At 43.8% G+C, this 15026-nt stretch overlaps 1 protein-coding gene across 1 annotated transcript; it reads left to right on the top strand.

Annotated features, from left to right (window-relative positions):
* Nucleotides 1-9304: 9304 nt before the first annotated feature.
* Nucleotides 9305-14995, top strand: LOC119947893 (vomeronasal type-1 receptor 45-like). The gene is made up of 2 exons (XM_038769545.1): nt 9305-10024; nt 14972-14995. Exons 1-2 carry the CDS (start codon nt 9305-9307, stop codon nt 14993-14995), a joined length of 744 nt encoding a protein of 247 aa, XP_038625473.1.
* Nucleotides 14996-15026: the final 31 nt, after the last annotated feature.

The following is a 15026-nucleotide window of genomic DNA, read 5'->3' as shown; positions in this document are numbered from 1 at the left end:
TATGATGACCCGAAGGTACACAAAAGAGGCTTCCACCACATTGCTGTCCTCTAAATACCAAGATGACTTAATGGATGGTGAAATCCTACCCATGGGTGTTTTGGTATAAAGGAAAATGCCTACAATCAGCCCAAACTCCAGTCCACACAGTATGAACATAATGATTTTCCTGGGCTACCCTCGTGAAAACGCCACTTGCAATTCCAGTTACTCACTTATACCTTGCCTCTTGAATAACTTTACTCAAGCTTAGAAATTCCATCTCTGCCCACATTCATCTATACATGAGATCTGGCGGAGGGGGAGGGGGAACGTTCAGCTGGATCAGAGAGGATAGGGACGAGGGGTTGCATGACACTCTCCATTAGAAGGATAGAATTTGATTCAGAGTTGAATAGAAAAAGGGAATAATCAGTTTGTAAAGCTTCCTATAGAATGATCAACTGTCGGGCAATTTGCCCAATGTGAGGATGGCTTTTGAGAAAGTCTGGTCACCCATTTTGCTATCACTGGTACTGGGATGGGGAGGATTCATTCTGGATGACTGGGAAAATTACTTTGTAGCTATAATGACAGACATCCCAGTTGATGACTGAGCTTTCTGTTCTCTGTTATCACTCGTATATAACTGCTGACTTGTTTTCCATATATCAGAACTGTATGTGGGAGAGAAGTTCAACAGAAGAAAGAGGAGACAGGCAGCGTTGACTAGTGGATAGAGCATAGTCCTGGAAGTCATGAGGCCCTGGGTTTGAATCCCAGCTCTTCCACCTGTGACCTTGGGCAGGTCACTTCACTTCTCTAGGCCTCAGTAACCGCATCTGTAAAGTGGGAGTTACGACTTTGATCCCAATGTGGGACAATGTGGGACTATGTCTAACCTGTTTAGCTCATATCTGTCCAGCACTTAGTACAGTGCCTAGCACATAGTAAGTGCTTAACAAGTGCCACAAAAAAGAGGAGGAAAAGGCTTGAGGGAATACAGGTGCTTTGCAGCTAGTATTTTATCAGCTCGGCCAGTGGAAGGAAACAAGTGTGGGAGTTAGAAGATCTGGGTTCTAATGCTGGCTCTGTCACTTGCCTTGTTGTGTGATCTTGAGCAAGTCAGTTAACCTCACTGTGTCTCAGTTTCCTCATCTGTAAATTGGGAATTCAATATCTGTAATCCCCCCTACTTACACTGTGAGCCCATGATGGGCATGGAATGTGTCAAACCTGATTATCTTGTCTTTACAACAGCACTTGGTACAGTACTTGGCACACACTAAGAATTTAACTTAAACAAATACTATCCTTGAAGAAAAACCTGGAACAAAGGATTTTGTTCTTTGACATTCTCCCTCTATCCAGACTCCTCTGGCCGGGCTTATGACAGGCATTAGGGTACAGAGAAATGAAGGAAGAGAGACTGCAAACCGACTGCATACAGAGACCTTTCCCATCACATCACCCCATTCCCAGAACCTAGAGTCCCCGAGCCAAGCCTTTGTCCCCACCTTTATCCAGGAGGAATCTCTGACTCATGTCCCCACTACAGGCTCAGTGTCTAAGTTATTGAGAGCCACTCACCGGTGCTGATCTGTGCTGTGAAGTGAAGGGCTTGGTCTGTCTGCAGGGACCTCTCTGGCCAGCAGTTATAGGGAAGAGGTGAGGTGAGCTCATCTCCCCATCTCCCCCAAGGCAGCAATTATTGTGTCACCCCCTGCTGCTGTAACACTGGCTGAAGTGGGAGTTATCTCCCCAGTGCAAAGCTGCCTTCTCTTCAAGGCACACTGATAGTTTAATGAAGTAAATGTCCATTTATTCTCTAAGCTATTTAGGCAAAAAGTTCTTGCCTGGAAGGAAACGTCTTTAAGAATTGATCAGAGCAATAGGGAAATCCTTCTTAGGGATGGTTGCTATTTGAGAATTACCAAGTGGAAAGGAACTTTAAGAAACTCAAGCCCCTGATTTTTGGTCTGGCAATGAAGGGCAGAGATAAATTAATTCAACTTCCTTCTCTTTCTCCTAGTCCCTCATCTTTTCCATTTCATCTCCTCATCCTCTTCCTCCTCCTTTTTCTTTACTCCTCCTCCACCTCCTTCCTTACTCTTCCTCCTCCTTCTTTTCCTTCTCCCCTTCTTTTCTTCCTCCTCCTCCTCCTCCATCTTCTCCCCAAATCTTCTTTCTTCTTCTTCATCTTCATCTTCCTATTCTTCCTCATCATCTTCCTTCTTCCTCTCACTCTCCTTCCTCCTCCTCCTTCTCCTCTCAAGGGGAATGCCTCCCAGAAGAAGTGCGTTTTCCGGAGGACTTTGAAGATAAGGAGAGCTTGTGCTTTGTGGACAAGGTCCAGGTGGGAAATTGAGGCAGGAGGAAGGGTGTGAACAAGGAGTCAGAAGTGGCTTAGTGGATTCAGGACAGGCTTGGGAGTCAGAAGGAACTGGGTTCTAATTCCGGCTCCACCGTATGTCTGCCGTGTGACCTTGGGCAAGTCACTTAACTTCTCTGGGCCTTAGTTATCTCATCTGTAAAATGGGAATTAAGAGTGTGAGCCCCATGTGGGACGGGGACTGCGTCTTACCTGAATGACTTGTATCTATTCCAACACTTAGAATAGCGCTTGGCTCGTGACCCACAATTTTATTGCCACTGTTTTGTGATTTCTTGTTAATTTTCATCCAGCACCAGAGTATATACCCTGCCAGCCATGAGAGATTGGTTGCTTCTCATAACTGCCCTAATCTAACCTAACTCTGTTTTTCTCCAGCATAGCTGTGGGTCTGTAGTTAAGAAATAATGTTTCAACCCATTCACTCACTGATAATTCACTCCATCAATTAATTAATTTATTAGGTGCTTACTATTTGCAGAGCACTATTAAGTGCTTGGGAGAGTACAAATACAGAATTCGTACACTCGTCGTTGCTCATCAATAAATGGTATTTATTGAGTGCAGAGCACTGTATTAAGTTATCTGGAAAGTACAACAGAGTTTGTAGACACATATCAGTGGCATTTACTGAATGTTAACTGTGTGCAGAACAATGTGTTAAGGGCTTGGGAAAGTACAACAGTAGACATTTATGAAGGGGAAAAGCGTTGCAGGACTGAGGGAGGTTGTGGGAAATGGGTCAGTGACAGGAATTCAGCCTCTGGGTTGCCGGGCCTTTTCCAAGGAATAAGATTGCTATGCGTTTCATGTCAGTGACGTATTTATTGAGCGCTTACCGTGTGCAGAGCACTGTACCAAGCTCCACCAATTGCGTGCTGTGCTACCTTGGGTTAGATAACTTAATTCTCTGTGCCTCAATTTCCTCATCTGTAAAATGGAGATTCAGTCCCTGTTCTCCTTTCCTCTTAGACTGGGAGCCCCAGGTGGGACAGGTACATGGTCTGACCCAATTTTCTTGTATCTACTCTAGTGTTTAGTACAGTACTTGGCATAGAGCAACTGTTTCACAAACATTATTATTTTTATCTTGCTTCACATGGCCGTTGCCGCTCTGGGATGAGTGCAATGTGTTTAGATGAGACCTCTTACCATTTTTCCAGGAGTTCTGTGTACCTACAATGTTCTACCTCAGCAAACCCCTGGAAAAATGGACTGGCTACAGGCTTGCAGTGAGAGGGAGGGAGGGAGGATATTGGTTGAAGAAGCCAGAAAAAGCAATATCTAATCATGTTGTAGGTCCAATTATTTGTGCAATGATTATGGCATTTATTAAGCATTTATTACATGCTAAACTCCTTGTTTATGTTATAATAGGGCCTGCAGTCTAAGAGGGAGAGGGGAGGGGAGCAGGGAGGGGAGGTAAGTCAGTTAGGAAGTGAGGGGCAGAACTGGGGCTAGAACCCAGGTTTCTTGAATACCAGTCCTGTGCTCTTTCCAAGAACAAAACCTCTTGAGAAAGGGGCATTAGAAGCCTTTTATCAGGTGAAATTAGACCAGCAGTAAAAATCTTGAGTTAGAAAATGAATTGACTAAACAAAAGCAAGAAAAAAAGCAGTTCTAGGTGATGATATTAATTTATCTGAAACTCCAGCCCTCTCCCAGGTCCTTCCCTCCTATGTCAGTCCCCTTACTCCCCTTAGCCTCCCCTCTGAAAGCCCACTTAGTCTAAGTGCACTTAGATCTGTATTCCTCAAGTACCTGATATTTATACCACCCCTAGGCTGAGAATACTTTTTAAAAAAATGGCATTCGCTAAACACTTACCAGGTGTAAGTTGCCAGTATTAAGCACTGGGATAGATACAAGATAATCAGGTTGGATACAGTACCTGTCCCACGTAGGGCTCACAGTCTTAATCCCTATTTTACAGATGAGGTACCTGAGGCACAGAGAAGTTAAGTGCCTTGCCCATGATCACATAGCAGACAAGTGGTGGAGCCAGGATTAGAACCCATGTCCTCTGATTCTCAGATCTGTGCTCTTTCCACTAGGCCACACTGCATCTCATATCCTTATATTCCACCTTTTCCTTTATCTGTAATTTGTTTTTTGTTGTTTGTCTCCCCATCTAGACTCTAATATCCTTTTGCCTAGAAATTGTGTCAAGCGATTCTATTGCACTGTAATATTCAAAGCACTTAGAATCTTGCTCTGCCCGAAGTAATCACTCAATAAATACCATTGATGGATTGATGGATCACGTTTTACTTTTCTGGTCCTTATTTGGAACTGAGTCTAGGCTGGTGACATCACATCTTTTCCAGACGGCTTTCCCTGATTGACACGGAATCTCCATCCTATATACCTCAACTGCCATTTCAGCGCTTCGGTGTCACCTCAACATTTCAATATTCAACTCCCTCATAGCATTTATGTATATATTTATATGCTATTACTTCCTCCTATCTGTAATTTACCTTGGTATCAGTCTCCCTGACTAGATTGCTATTGTGGTAGCAAAGTCGGTGTCAAGAAGTCAAGGACAATTCAGAGTTTCTGGGTCTAAGCACAATAATCATTTACTGGAACCCCTGTTGTCATGTCGCTGTGTCCACGCGGACAGTGCCGCATTGTCCAACCAGTACAGCTAGTGTCCTACTGTGTTGCTGTGCCCATATGAACAACACTGCATTGCCCAGAGCAGCACAATGTCCCACAACACCAAGCTCTAGAGATGGGGCAACCAGCTACTGCCAACAGTCTGATCCCGAATTGTTTTGCGTTCGGGTTCTGCCTTTCAAGCTCTATTTGATGCGGCATCCCTAACACTTCCCATTCTCCTCCCCAGGTGCTGCCCTGTTCTTGCCCCCAGCAATGCCCCTACTTCCTGTTCTTCCATCTAGGTGTTGAGAACAGCCTTAAAAGGACTATATGTGTTCACATTTGTAAATTTATTCTAACTTGGCTTATCTCGTGCATTTCTCTTTTAGATTGTTGCCCCGTGCTTGGCTTCTTTTTCTGAAGCCTGCCTATCAGAAAAGTCCAGTTCACAGTTTGCATTGCCCTGGAGACCTGAATTCTACAGGCCTTGTGGCTATTATCATCCCATGAGAAGAAGGAAGTCCTGAGGGGCCTGGTCTTTTCAGAATCATCCTGAGCTACATATAGATCTTCCACAAGAAGAAGGAAGCCCTAGGGACACAATGGACCCCTCCAAACCCAAAAAAGGAATCCCCACAAAGCAACAGACCGTCTTCAAAACCTTTATCCCTTACCTCCAACAACTGTGAACTCTTTTAGTGATGGGTCTGGGAGTCAGAAGGACCTGAGTTCTAATCCTAGCTCTGCCACTTGTCTACTGTGTGACCTTGGACAAGTCACTTAATTTCTCTGTGCTTCAGTTACCTCATCTGTAAAATGAGGATTAAGACTATGAGTCCCGTGGGGGACGTAATTACCTTGTATCTACCCCAGTGCTTAGAACAGTGTCTGGCACATAGTGCTTAACAAATATCATTTTTTTTGGTCTTTGTTAAACACTTACTATGTGCCAGGCACTGTACAAGTGCTGGAGTTGATACAAATTAATCTGATTGGACACAGTTCGTGACTCACATGGGGCTCACAATCTCTTCATCCCCATTTTCCCGATGAGGTAACTGAGACACAGAAAAGTTAAGTGCCTTACCCAAGATCACACAGCCTGCAAGTGGCAGAGCTGGGATTAGAATTTGTGAGGCAGACATCATTTCTACTAATTTTACTGTCCTTTCTAAAAACCCACATCTTCTATTCCTAAAGGAAAAGGGGGCACTTCAGCTTCATGCTGCTTCCTGATGGATCCCAGCTTCAGAACCTGTATTTTCACTGGAAAATGTTATATAAGGAGTAGACAAGAATCTTCCCTGGAAGGCTTGGGGTTAAGTATTTGGTGGCAGAGAGCTGGAGCAGATGAACTTTCTAAAACTCCTTCAGGTCTGGCAAGTGTCTGGTAAAAATTAACTTTCCCAAAGAGGATTTCATGGAGTACTGTTTAAATATCCAAAGCTGAATTATAAGACCAAATTTGCATTTGATTCATTGATGGATTAATTGCTTAAATTACTCAGTAATTAAGAAACTGAAGTAACTTGACATGGAGGATTTCCAGTGGGAGAAAAGTGTTTCTGCTTTTTCAGAGCTGTTTCAGGCTCTCACTGGAGACTGTCAGAGCTAGAGCAAGTGAACAGTAATCACAATCCAGAAGGGATATAACCTCACACTGCCTCATCCCTATAACTATCACTCCGGGTCGGAACCCCTTCATAGTTTGCATTAAACCCTTCCCTTTGCAGGACAGTGGCTGCCGGACCTGATCCAGGTGAGTGACACAATTAGAAGTTAGACTTTGAGATCAGGAGCAAGGTGGAGGAGCAGAAGTGGGAGTCTGAGCTTGAGGCTTTGGAGTTTGGAAGTCTGGTGATGCAGCAGGGAAGACTTCTGAGTGTAGTCTCAAGGAGTGGCTGGGTATCAGTTTCTCCCTTCCCCACCTTCTGACTTGCTGCTTGGGATAGCTCAGGACAGGAGCATCTGGGCAGAGGAAGCATGCACAGGAATAGTTTTGATGAACTTTTACTCCAGTGTCTTTGAGCAATGGTCCATCTGCCCATCCTTGTGGCCTTTCCTTTTTTCCCTGCTCTCCCTCCTGAGGTTGACCTTTAGACATCATCTTGCCTCTTCCTCTGCTTCCAGGCAATACTTTAATCTCTAATGGTCTCTCCCTTTCTTAAACATTATCAGTGAAACAGAAAGTTCCTCCTTCTTAGAACCGATATTGTTGTGCCTTAAAACCTGATAATCTGCAATCAACCAGTGATATTTGATGAACAGCTACTGTGTGCAGAACACTGTGCACCACACTTAGAAGAGAATACCAATAGCAAAAGACTAATAGAGCTTAATTATAATGACTATGGTATTTGTTAAGGGCCTACTATGTGAAAAGCAGTGTATTAAGCACTGGGGTAGATATGAGATAATCAGGTTATACTCCGTCCCTTTCCCAGGTTTTTAATGACCATTTTTCAGATGAGGAAATGGAGGCAGAGAGAAGTTATGTGACTTATCCAAGGCCACACAGAAGGCAAATGGGAGAACCTGGATTAGAATCAAGCTCCTCTGATTCCCAAGCACTCAACACTGGGGTAGATTCAAGATAATAAGCTTGTCCCCGTCCCTCATGGGACTCACAGGCTAAATAGGAGGGAGAATAAGAATTGAATCCTCATTTTACAGATGAGGAAACTGAGGCACAGAGAAGGTAAGTGATTTGCCCAAGGTCACAGAACAGGCAAGTGATGGAGGCAAAATTAGAACCCGGGTCCTCTGATTCTTAGGCTTGTGCTTGCTTTCCTCTAAGCCACACTGCTTCTCAAAAAGATACCAATATTTTAAGGAGCTTAAAATATTTCTTAATGATCTTTTACCCAAACCTCTGATGTCCATCTCTGGTAGGCTAGTCCCCAGTGACCTTTACATCTTCATGGAGATGCCTGGGTCAGCCCTAGAGTAGTGGCAGAAAGAAAGTTGCAGGGGTTTTGGAGGGCAGTGAGTAGGGTTCCCCAAAACCTGCGGTTAAGGAATAATAGAGAGAGTGTCAGGACCCAGAGGAGGCTGACTAAAAGTCACTCCTAAAGTGACACAGGGGGCTCTTTCCTCCTGGATTCATGAGTGAAAGCCCTCAGTAATGTCACCAGACCCAGAAAATCTCAACGATAACAACACAAAAACAACATGTTTTTGTATATACAGTATGGCTAGGCTTAAGGGTCATGCAGTGACCTTTTTAGCAATACATGTATTCATAGGTGAATTTCACTATCGGTGGTATCTTCTTCAAATACGAAGGATAACTGTATAACACATACGCGTACACACATCCCTATAGTATAGTATATACCTGTAGGTGTATGGCTCATATGGCCTCCTTTGACTAGCCTGTGCCTTAACTCTTTAGTAGTAGTAGTTGTTCAAAATTCAAGTACGCTGCATTAATAAAATGTTTTTTATTCATTCAGTCAATCATATTTAGTGAGTACTTACTGTGTGCAAAGCACTGTACTAAGCACTTGGGAGAATACAGCATAACAACATACAACAAACTGCCCACAATGAGCTCACAGTCCAGAGGGGGAGACAGACATTAATATAAACAAATAAATAAATAGATAAATTTTGATGTCTGAATAATTCTTCAGCATGCAAGAGTTTCCACAAATACTCAATCGAAGTTTTATAGCTTCTGTCCCTTGTTTCCAGCTTGGAGCTATTTTTCTTAATTCCATTTTAGTCCTTTTGTTTCAGCCTTACACCATCAGCGAGTGAGAGTACACTCTATTATACATTAGAAATCTGACAAAAACTATCTGAAGAGGGATTTGTCACAATCGCTGAGCCTCATTATTGCAACAAAGTGAGTTTCATATCTGAGTAAATGCTATTGCTATATTATTATTCATGTGATTTTGCCAAAGAGAGTATTTGAAGATTGGAGTTAGTGCTGTGTTGTGTTCATCATCTTCTACATTCCTTAGGGACATGACACGAAATGGTTCCGAGTCTGTGTCATCCCACAGATGAAAGCTCCCCCGGTTGCTTTTCCTCATGAAAAATGCACACATCTGTGGCCCTGAGGAAAGAAGCAGTTGGGAAAGCAGGTGAGTTCTGCCTCTGTCCTAACCATCTCACCATCACCACTGTCAACGGCATCTTTCGAGTGCCAGCAGTCATGGTCATGAGATAGTCCACTTAATGACTCAACATTATGGTAATTTGTCCCGCAAGTGTGCCATGTCTAGATTGGCTGAGACCTGTCTTATATTTCTTCAATTCCATCCGGTTGGCATTTATTGTTTATAATCCCTGTATGTTTTATCTGAAGAAATGATGGCAATGACTTTAAGAGACCTGATACTGGAAATTTTCTTCATCTCTCAGGTTAGTGTTGGGGTTCTGGGGAACTCAGCATTGCTCTTGGTGTATTTCAATATCTTCATCTATCAGCCCAGGAAGAAGAAACCCACAGATCTGATCCTCACCCACCTGACTATGGCCAACATGGCGATACTAGCTATCTGTGTGGTCCAAGTGATGGTTACCTTTGGGATGAAGGATATTCTGGATGATATTGGGTGTAAAATTGCTTTGTACATTAATAGAGTGTCACGAGGCCTTTCCATCTGCACCACATGTCTCCTGAGTGTGTTCCAGGCCATCACCATCAGTCCCGGTACCTCCTGCTGGGCCTGGCTCAAACCCAAGGCTACTGGTTACATCGTCCCTTCTTTCCTCTTCTTTTGGATTCTCAACATGGCAATATACACCGGAATGATTACGTCTGTTCAGGCCACTAAAAATGTCACCGTCACGGGACACACTTTGATTTCCAAAGGCTGTTCTACTATGCCAAGCGTGAATTATGTGATTGTCACTGTAAGCCTCACATTTGTGACTTTTCGAGATGTCTTCTTTGTGCTCATCATGATGTGTGCCAGTGTCTACATGGTGATTGTGCTCTATCGACACCGCAAGCAAGTTCAACACCTCCACAGCACCAGTCTCTACCCCAGATCCTCGGTGGAGACCCAAGCCATCAAAACCATCCTGCTCCTGGTCAGCTGCTTTGTTTTTTTTTTATTGGATCAACTGCTGCATCACCTTGTATTTGAGTCTTACGAAGAACGATACCGAGCTACAGAGCACTGCAGCCTTTCTGTCGGTCTGTTATCCCTCCCTCTGCCAATGGGTACTGATCCAAAATGATGCTCGCGTGCCTGGGCCCCAGTATATCCTTGGGAAGTTGAGAAGCTCTTCTCCGGTGGCTTCCAGGGTTGAACAGGAGACCTCCCAACCATCTTGTCCACCTGGGGTTCTCAGTGAAGACTCCAACCTGTGGAACTAGTAGATTCAGAGACAACAGAGAAGCAGCTTGGCCTAGTGTTCTTTCCACAGGCCTGGGAGCCAGAGGACCTGAGTTCGAATCCTTGCTCTGTCACTTGTCTGTTGTGTGATCCTGGGCAAGTCATTTAACTTCTCTGTGTCTCAGTTGCCTCATCTGAAAAATGGGGATGAAGACTGTGAGCCCCATGAGGGACAGGGACTGTGTTCAACCCGATTAGCTTGCATCTACCCCATCACTTACCACTGTGCCTGGCATTATAGTAAGTACTTAACAAGAACCATTAAAAAAAGAAAAAAATTACAGATAAGGGACATAGCAGAGAATTAAGATATCAATCAATCAGTCAATCAATCAATGGTATTTATTGAGTGCTTACTGTGTGCAGAGCACTGCACTAAGCACTTGGGAAAATATAATGCAATAATGTTGTTATACATTATCTCTACCCACAAGGAGCTTACAGCCTAGAAGGGGAGGCAGACATTAAAATAAATTCCACATAGGGGAAGTAACAGATAATGAGGATATAGTAATAATAATAATAATAATAATAATCGCATTTATTAAGCACTTACTATGTGCAAAGCACTGTTCTAAGCACTGGGGAGGCTACAAGGTGATCAGGTTGTCCCACGGGGGCCTCACAGTCTTCATCCCCATTTTACAGACGAGGTAACTGAGGCCCAGAGAAGTTAAGTGGCTTGCCCATATGTACCTAAGTCCTCTGGGTTTGGGGTTGGGGTGAATATCCAAGGGCATAGGTGATACAGAAGGGAAGGCAAATAGGGTGGAGAAATGAGGGGTTAGTTAGGAAAGGCTTCTGGGTAGAGATATGAATTTAGTAGGGCTTTGAAGATGAGGAGAGTGGTGGTCTGTCAGATGTGACGGTGGAGGGAGTTCCAGGTCTGAGGGAGGGCTAAGATGTCAGCGGTGAAGGAGATGACACTGTGGCCCGATCAATAGGTTGGTGTTACAGGGGCAAAGTGTGAAGGATGAGTTCTAGTAGGATGTTCTGCACACAGTTAGCGCTCAATAAATACTATTGAATGAATAATAACAATAATAATGATGGCATTTATTAAGGCTTACTATGTGCAAAGCACTGTTCTAAGCGCTGGGGTGGTTACAAGGTGATCAGGTTGTCCCATGGGGTGCTCACAGTTTTAATCCCCATTTTTACAGATGAGGTAACTGAGGCCCAGAGAAGTTAAGTGACTTGCCCAAAGTCACACAGCTGGCAGTTGGCGGAGCCAGGATTTGAACCCATGACCTCTGACTCCAAAGCCCGGGCTCTTTCCACTGAGCCACGCTGCTTCTGGGTAGGAGGGGGAGAGCTGGCTTAGTGTCTGAAAGCCAATGGTGAGGAGTTTCCATTTGATGTGGAGGTGGATGGACAGCCAGTGGATTTTTGAGAGGTGGGGAGATATGGAATGAACACCTTTTCAGAAAAATGATCTGGGCAATAGATAGGAGGAAGGGAGGGCGGTGAGGAGGCTGATGCAGTAGTGAAACAGGATGTGATAAGTGCTTGAAACGGTGTTGGAGAAATTGGCATGGAAAGGAAAGGGCAGATTCTAGAGATGATGTGAAGTTAATCCCTAATCCAGGCATAGCATCTTTTGTCTGTAGGATATGAAAAGGGAGGGTGTTCCAGGCCAAAGGCAGATTGTACACTGAGATTGAGTGGTTGTACATGGAGAATAGTAGGGGACCCAGAACTGAACCTTGGGAGAAACCCTCAATTAGGAAGAGGGAGGCAGTGGAGGAGCCTGCAAAAGAGATTGAGAATGAGCAGCCAGAGAGATAGGAAGAGAACCAGGAAACCGTGTCCTGGTCTCTTTGCTTGTTTATCCCTCTGCTGCCAGAAAGGACTCAATTCCAACCATCATAATTATCTAGAAGTCCCATTCAATCGATCAACTGTATTTATTGAGAACTTACACTCTGCTAAGAACCTGGGAGAGAGTACAGTACAACAGAGCTGGTAGATTCCTGCAGGCATGGAATTTACATTCTAGAGAGGAATTTACAATCTTGAGAAGACTTTCCCAAGTGCTTAGTACAGTGCTCTGCACACAGTAAGAACTCAGTAAATGCCATTAATTGGTTGATTGGTTGATATCCTCAGTCTCTGCTATTTTCCCCTGTCTGTAGTTTATTTTAATGTCTGCCTCCCCCTCTAGACTCTACGTTCGTTGCGGGCAGGGAGTGGGTATAACAACACTATTGTATTATACTTTCCCAGGTGTTTACTACAGTACTCTGCACACAGTAAGTTCTCAATAGATACTATTGATTGATTGACTCAATTGCATCACTCCACTCACCAAGTGGCTGATTTGGAGAATCATGTTCATGGATACAAGTTTGCCTCAGATTATAACTCTAGCTATGCTGAAAAATTTTCCACTGAGAAAGAGCACAGGACTGGGGGTCAAAGGACCTGGCTTCTAATCCCAGCTCAGCCACATTCCTGCAGCAGCAATGTGGGCAAGGAATTTAATTCCTCTGTGCCTCAATTTCCTCATCTGTAAAATGGGAATTAAATATCTTTTCTTCCTCTTTTCTAGATTGTGAGCCCTCGGTGGAGCAGACATAACGTTTGATTTGATTGTATTGTATTTTTCGAGCACTTGGTACAGTGCTTTGCACACAATAAGTGCTCAATAAATACGATTGAATGAATATTATCTAACCCAGCATTTAGCACAATGCTTCACACATGGTAAGCACATAACAATGGCTGTTAAACCCTTCTAAAACCCAGCCTCACAGTTAGTATCCAAACCTACCAACCAGCAGCCCCTGACTTAGCCAAGGAAATCAGGAAGTTTAGAACTTCAAATTCCCCATACCCCAAATTCCCACCCACGCTCTCTTGGAAACTATCACCTCTCCCCTCGGCAACCCTGCTCCTGGAGACAAGACCAGCCATCTCTAGTGATTCCTTCCCTGAACTTATTTCTAGAGTCCTTGGGGGGGTTCCTGTATATCAGAAATTAATTAACCCTGGAGGACCCTGGGTTCCTGTGGCTCCACCTTAATCAGCTCCATCATCTCTCTCTGCTGAGGAAGAGAAAAATATAAAAAAAATACTCCTCTCAGGACTGTCTCCTTGTCACTTGAGAAGTACTTTGAGGACTTCTGGTGCTGCTTTTACTCAGGGTTCATGCCTCTTAATCTTTGAATCACAGGATTTGGTAGAAGAGGCATTTGTGACACCTTTGTTGCTGAGAAGTATAGCTAGTGCCTAAGATCACAATCTTCTTTAAAAGTGAAAACTTGCTACCCAGTCCTATCCTAAACCAGGAATCTAGTCCATGATTGACTGGGAAGGGAAGACTTTGATTTATACGAGTCTCCCCTCCCTGACTGAGTTTCACAGAGAAACCCCGGGCGAAATACCTGGGTGGTGATGGAAATCTTACAGGATGTGGGACACTGATGCCTGACTCTCATGAGAGCTGAGTAGGCAGAGAGCAAGCAGAACATCTGGATGAGCTTTTGTCTCCCTCCAGAAATGGAAACAGTCACAGTAGGAGCTGTAATAGTCAAAATGGTGAGTAGGCTGTAGGCGATTGGAAGTGGAGGAGGGATCTGTCACTGTATTCAAGGAGGGGTGAATGGTGGCAAGTCCAGGTCTCTCTCCTCTGTTCACTGCTCTCCTCAACCCCTATCTTTGAGACAAAAGGTCTGGGGGCTCTCAAATTTGGCTAGTTCCCAGAGAGGAGACTCATGGATCTGTTATCGACCGTGAAAAATTAGATAAGGAAGTCAGTATGGAGGAGCGAAATGGACATAGTCTTTCCAATTACGGGGGCTTAGGGGCTTGGGTGGTTGAACAATTGGCTGAATATTCTGGATTTTTGTCCAAAATGACCCTAAATGTAAAAAATATTTCTGAAATAGGAATTCGGATCAATGAGATCAAACTAAAAGACCCTTACCCTTCTAACCACGCGTGTGTGTGCCTCATGCATTCTCCTCCTCCCCCCAGGGGTATACATTCCTTGTGAGCAGGGAATGTGTATACCTACTCTTTTATATTGTACTCTCCCAAGTGCTTAGTAAAGTGCTCTGCACACAGTAAGTCCTCAATAGATGTGATTGATTGATTGATTGATTAGAAAATTAAGGTAGACACTAGAAGGGAACTTAGGTTGGTAAATTGGTTGCATGACAGTTGAGCAGACTTTCTTGAGAGTGATCATACTGTTGGGGCTTTGGTCCTGGGTGGCTCGATTTACAGAAGGCTTTACAAAGTGATTAATCTCCTTTTCAAGTCCTTTTTCAGTGATCTCTGTAATCTATCCAACTATTATTGTCATTCATCTTTATCTTTCTGTCTCTCCTCCCAACTCTCTATTGATATAACCTACCTATAATAACAAGGAACATGTCTTTTTTTTCAACTTTCTGAATGTGACTATACAAGGGTAATAAGATGTGGGAAGATGGGAGCATATCCCAAGTGGATCTTCCCAGGATATGCAACAAATGGAATATTTGGTCTATGGGGACCGAAATGATCCTCATTAGTACCAATTCGGGGCTGACCTTTGAAAAGAAGTTTCTGGATAAGTGTCTCAATTCTACTTTTTACATTGCTTGTGGACAAGCTTCCTATCCTTAACACTCTCCCTCTCTTCCTTATGCAGCATATTTCATTGTTCCTGATGTGAGGTATAATAGTTCTTTTCCTGTGAGCTTTCT

The sequence above is a fragment of the Tachyglossus aculeatus genome, chromosome X4 (assembly GCF_015852505.1).
Source record: "Tachyglossus aculeatus isolate mTacAcu1 chromosome X4, mTacAcu1.pri, whole genome shotgun sequence".
Lineage (NCBI taxonomy): Eukaryota > Metazoa > Chordata > Mammalia > Monotremata > Tachyglossidae > Tachyglossus > Tachyglossus aculeatus.
Note: the sequence above shows the minus strand (reverse complement) of the source record. Positions and strands in the feature narration are given on the sequence as shown.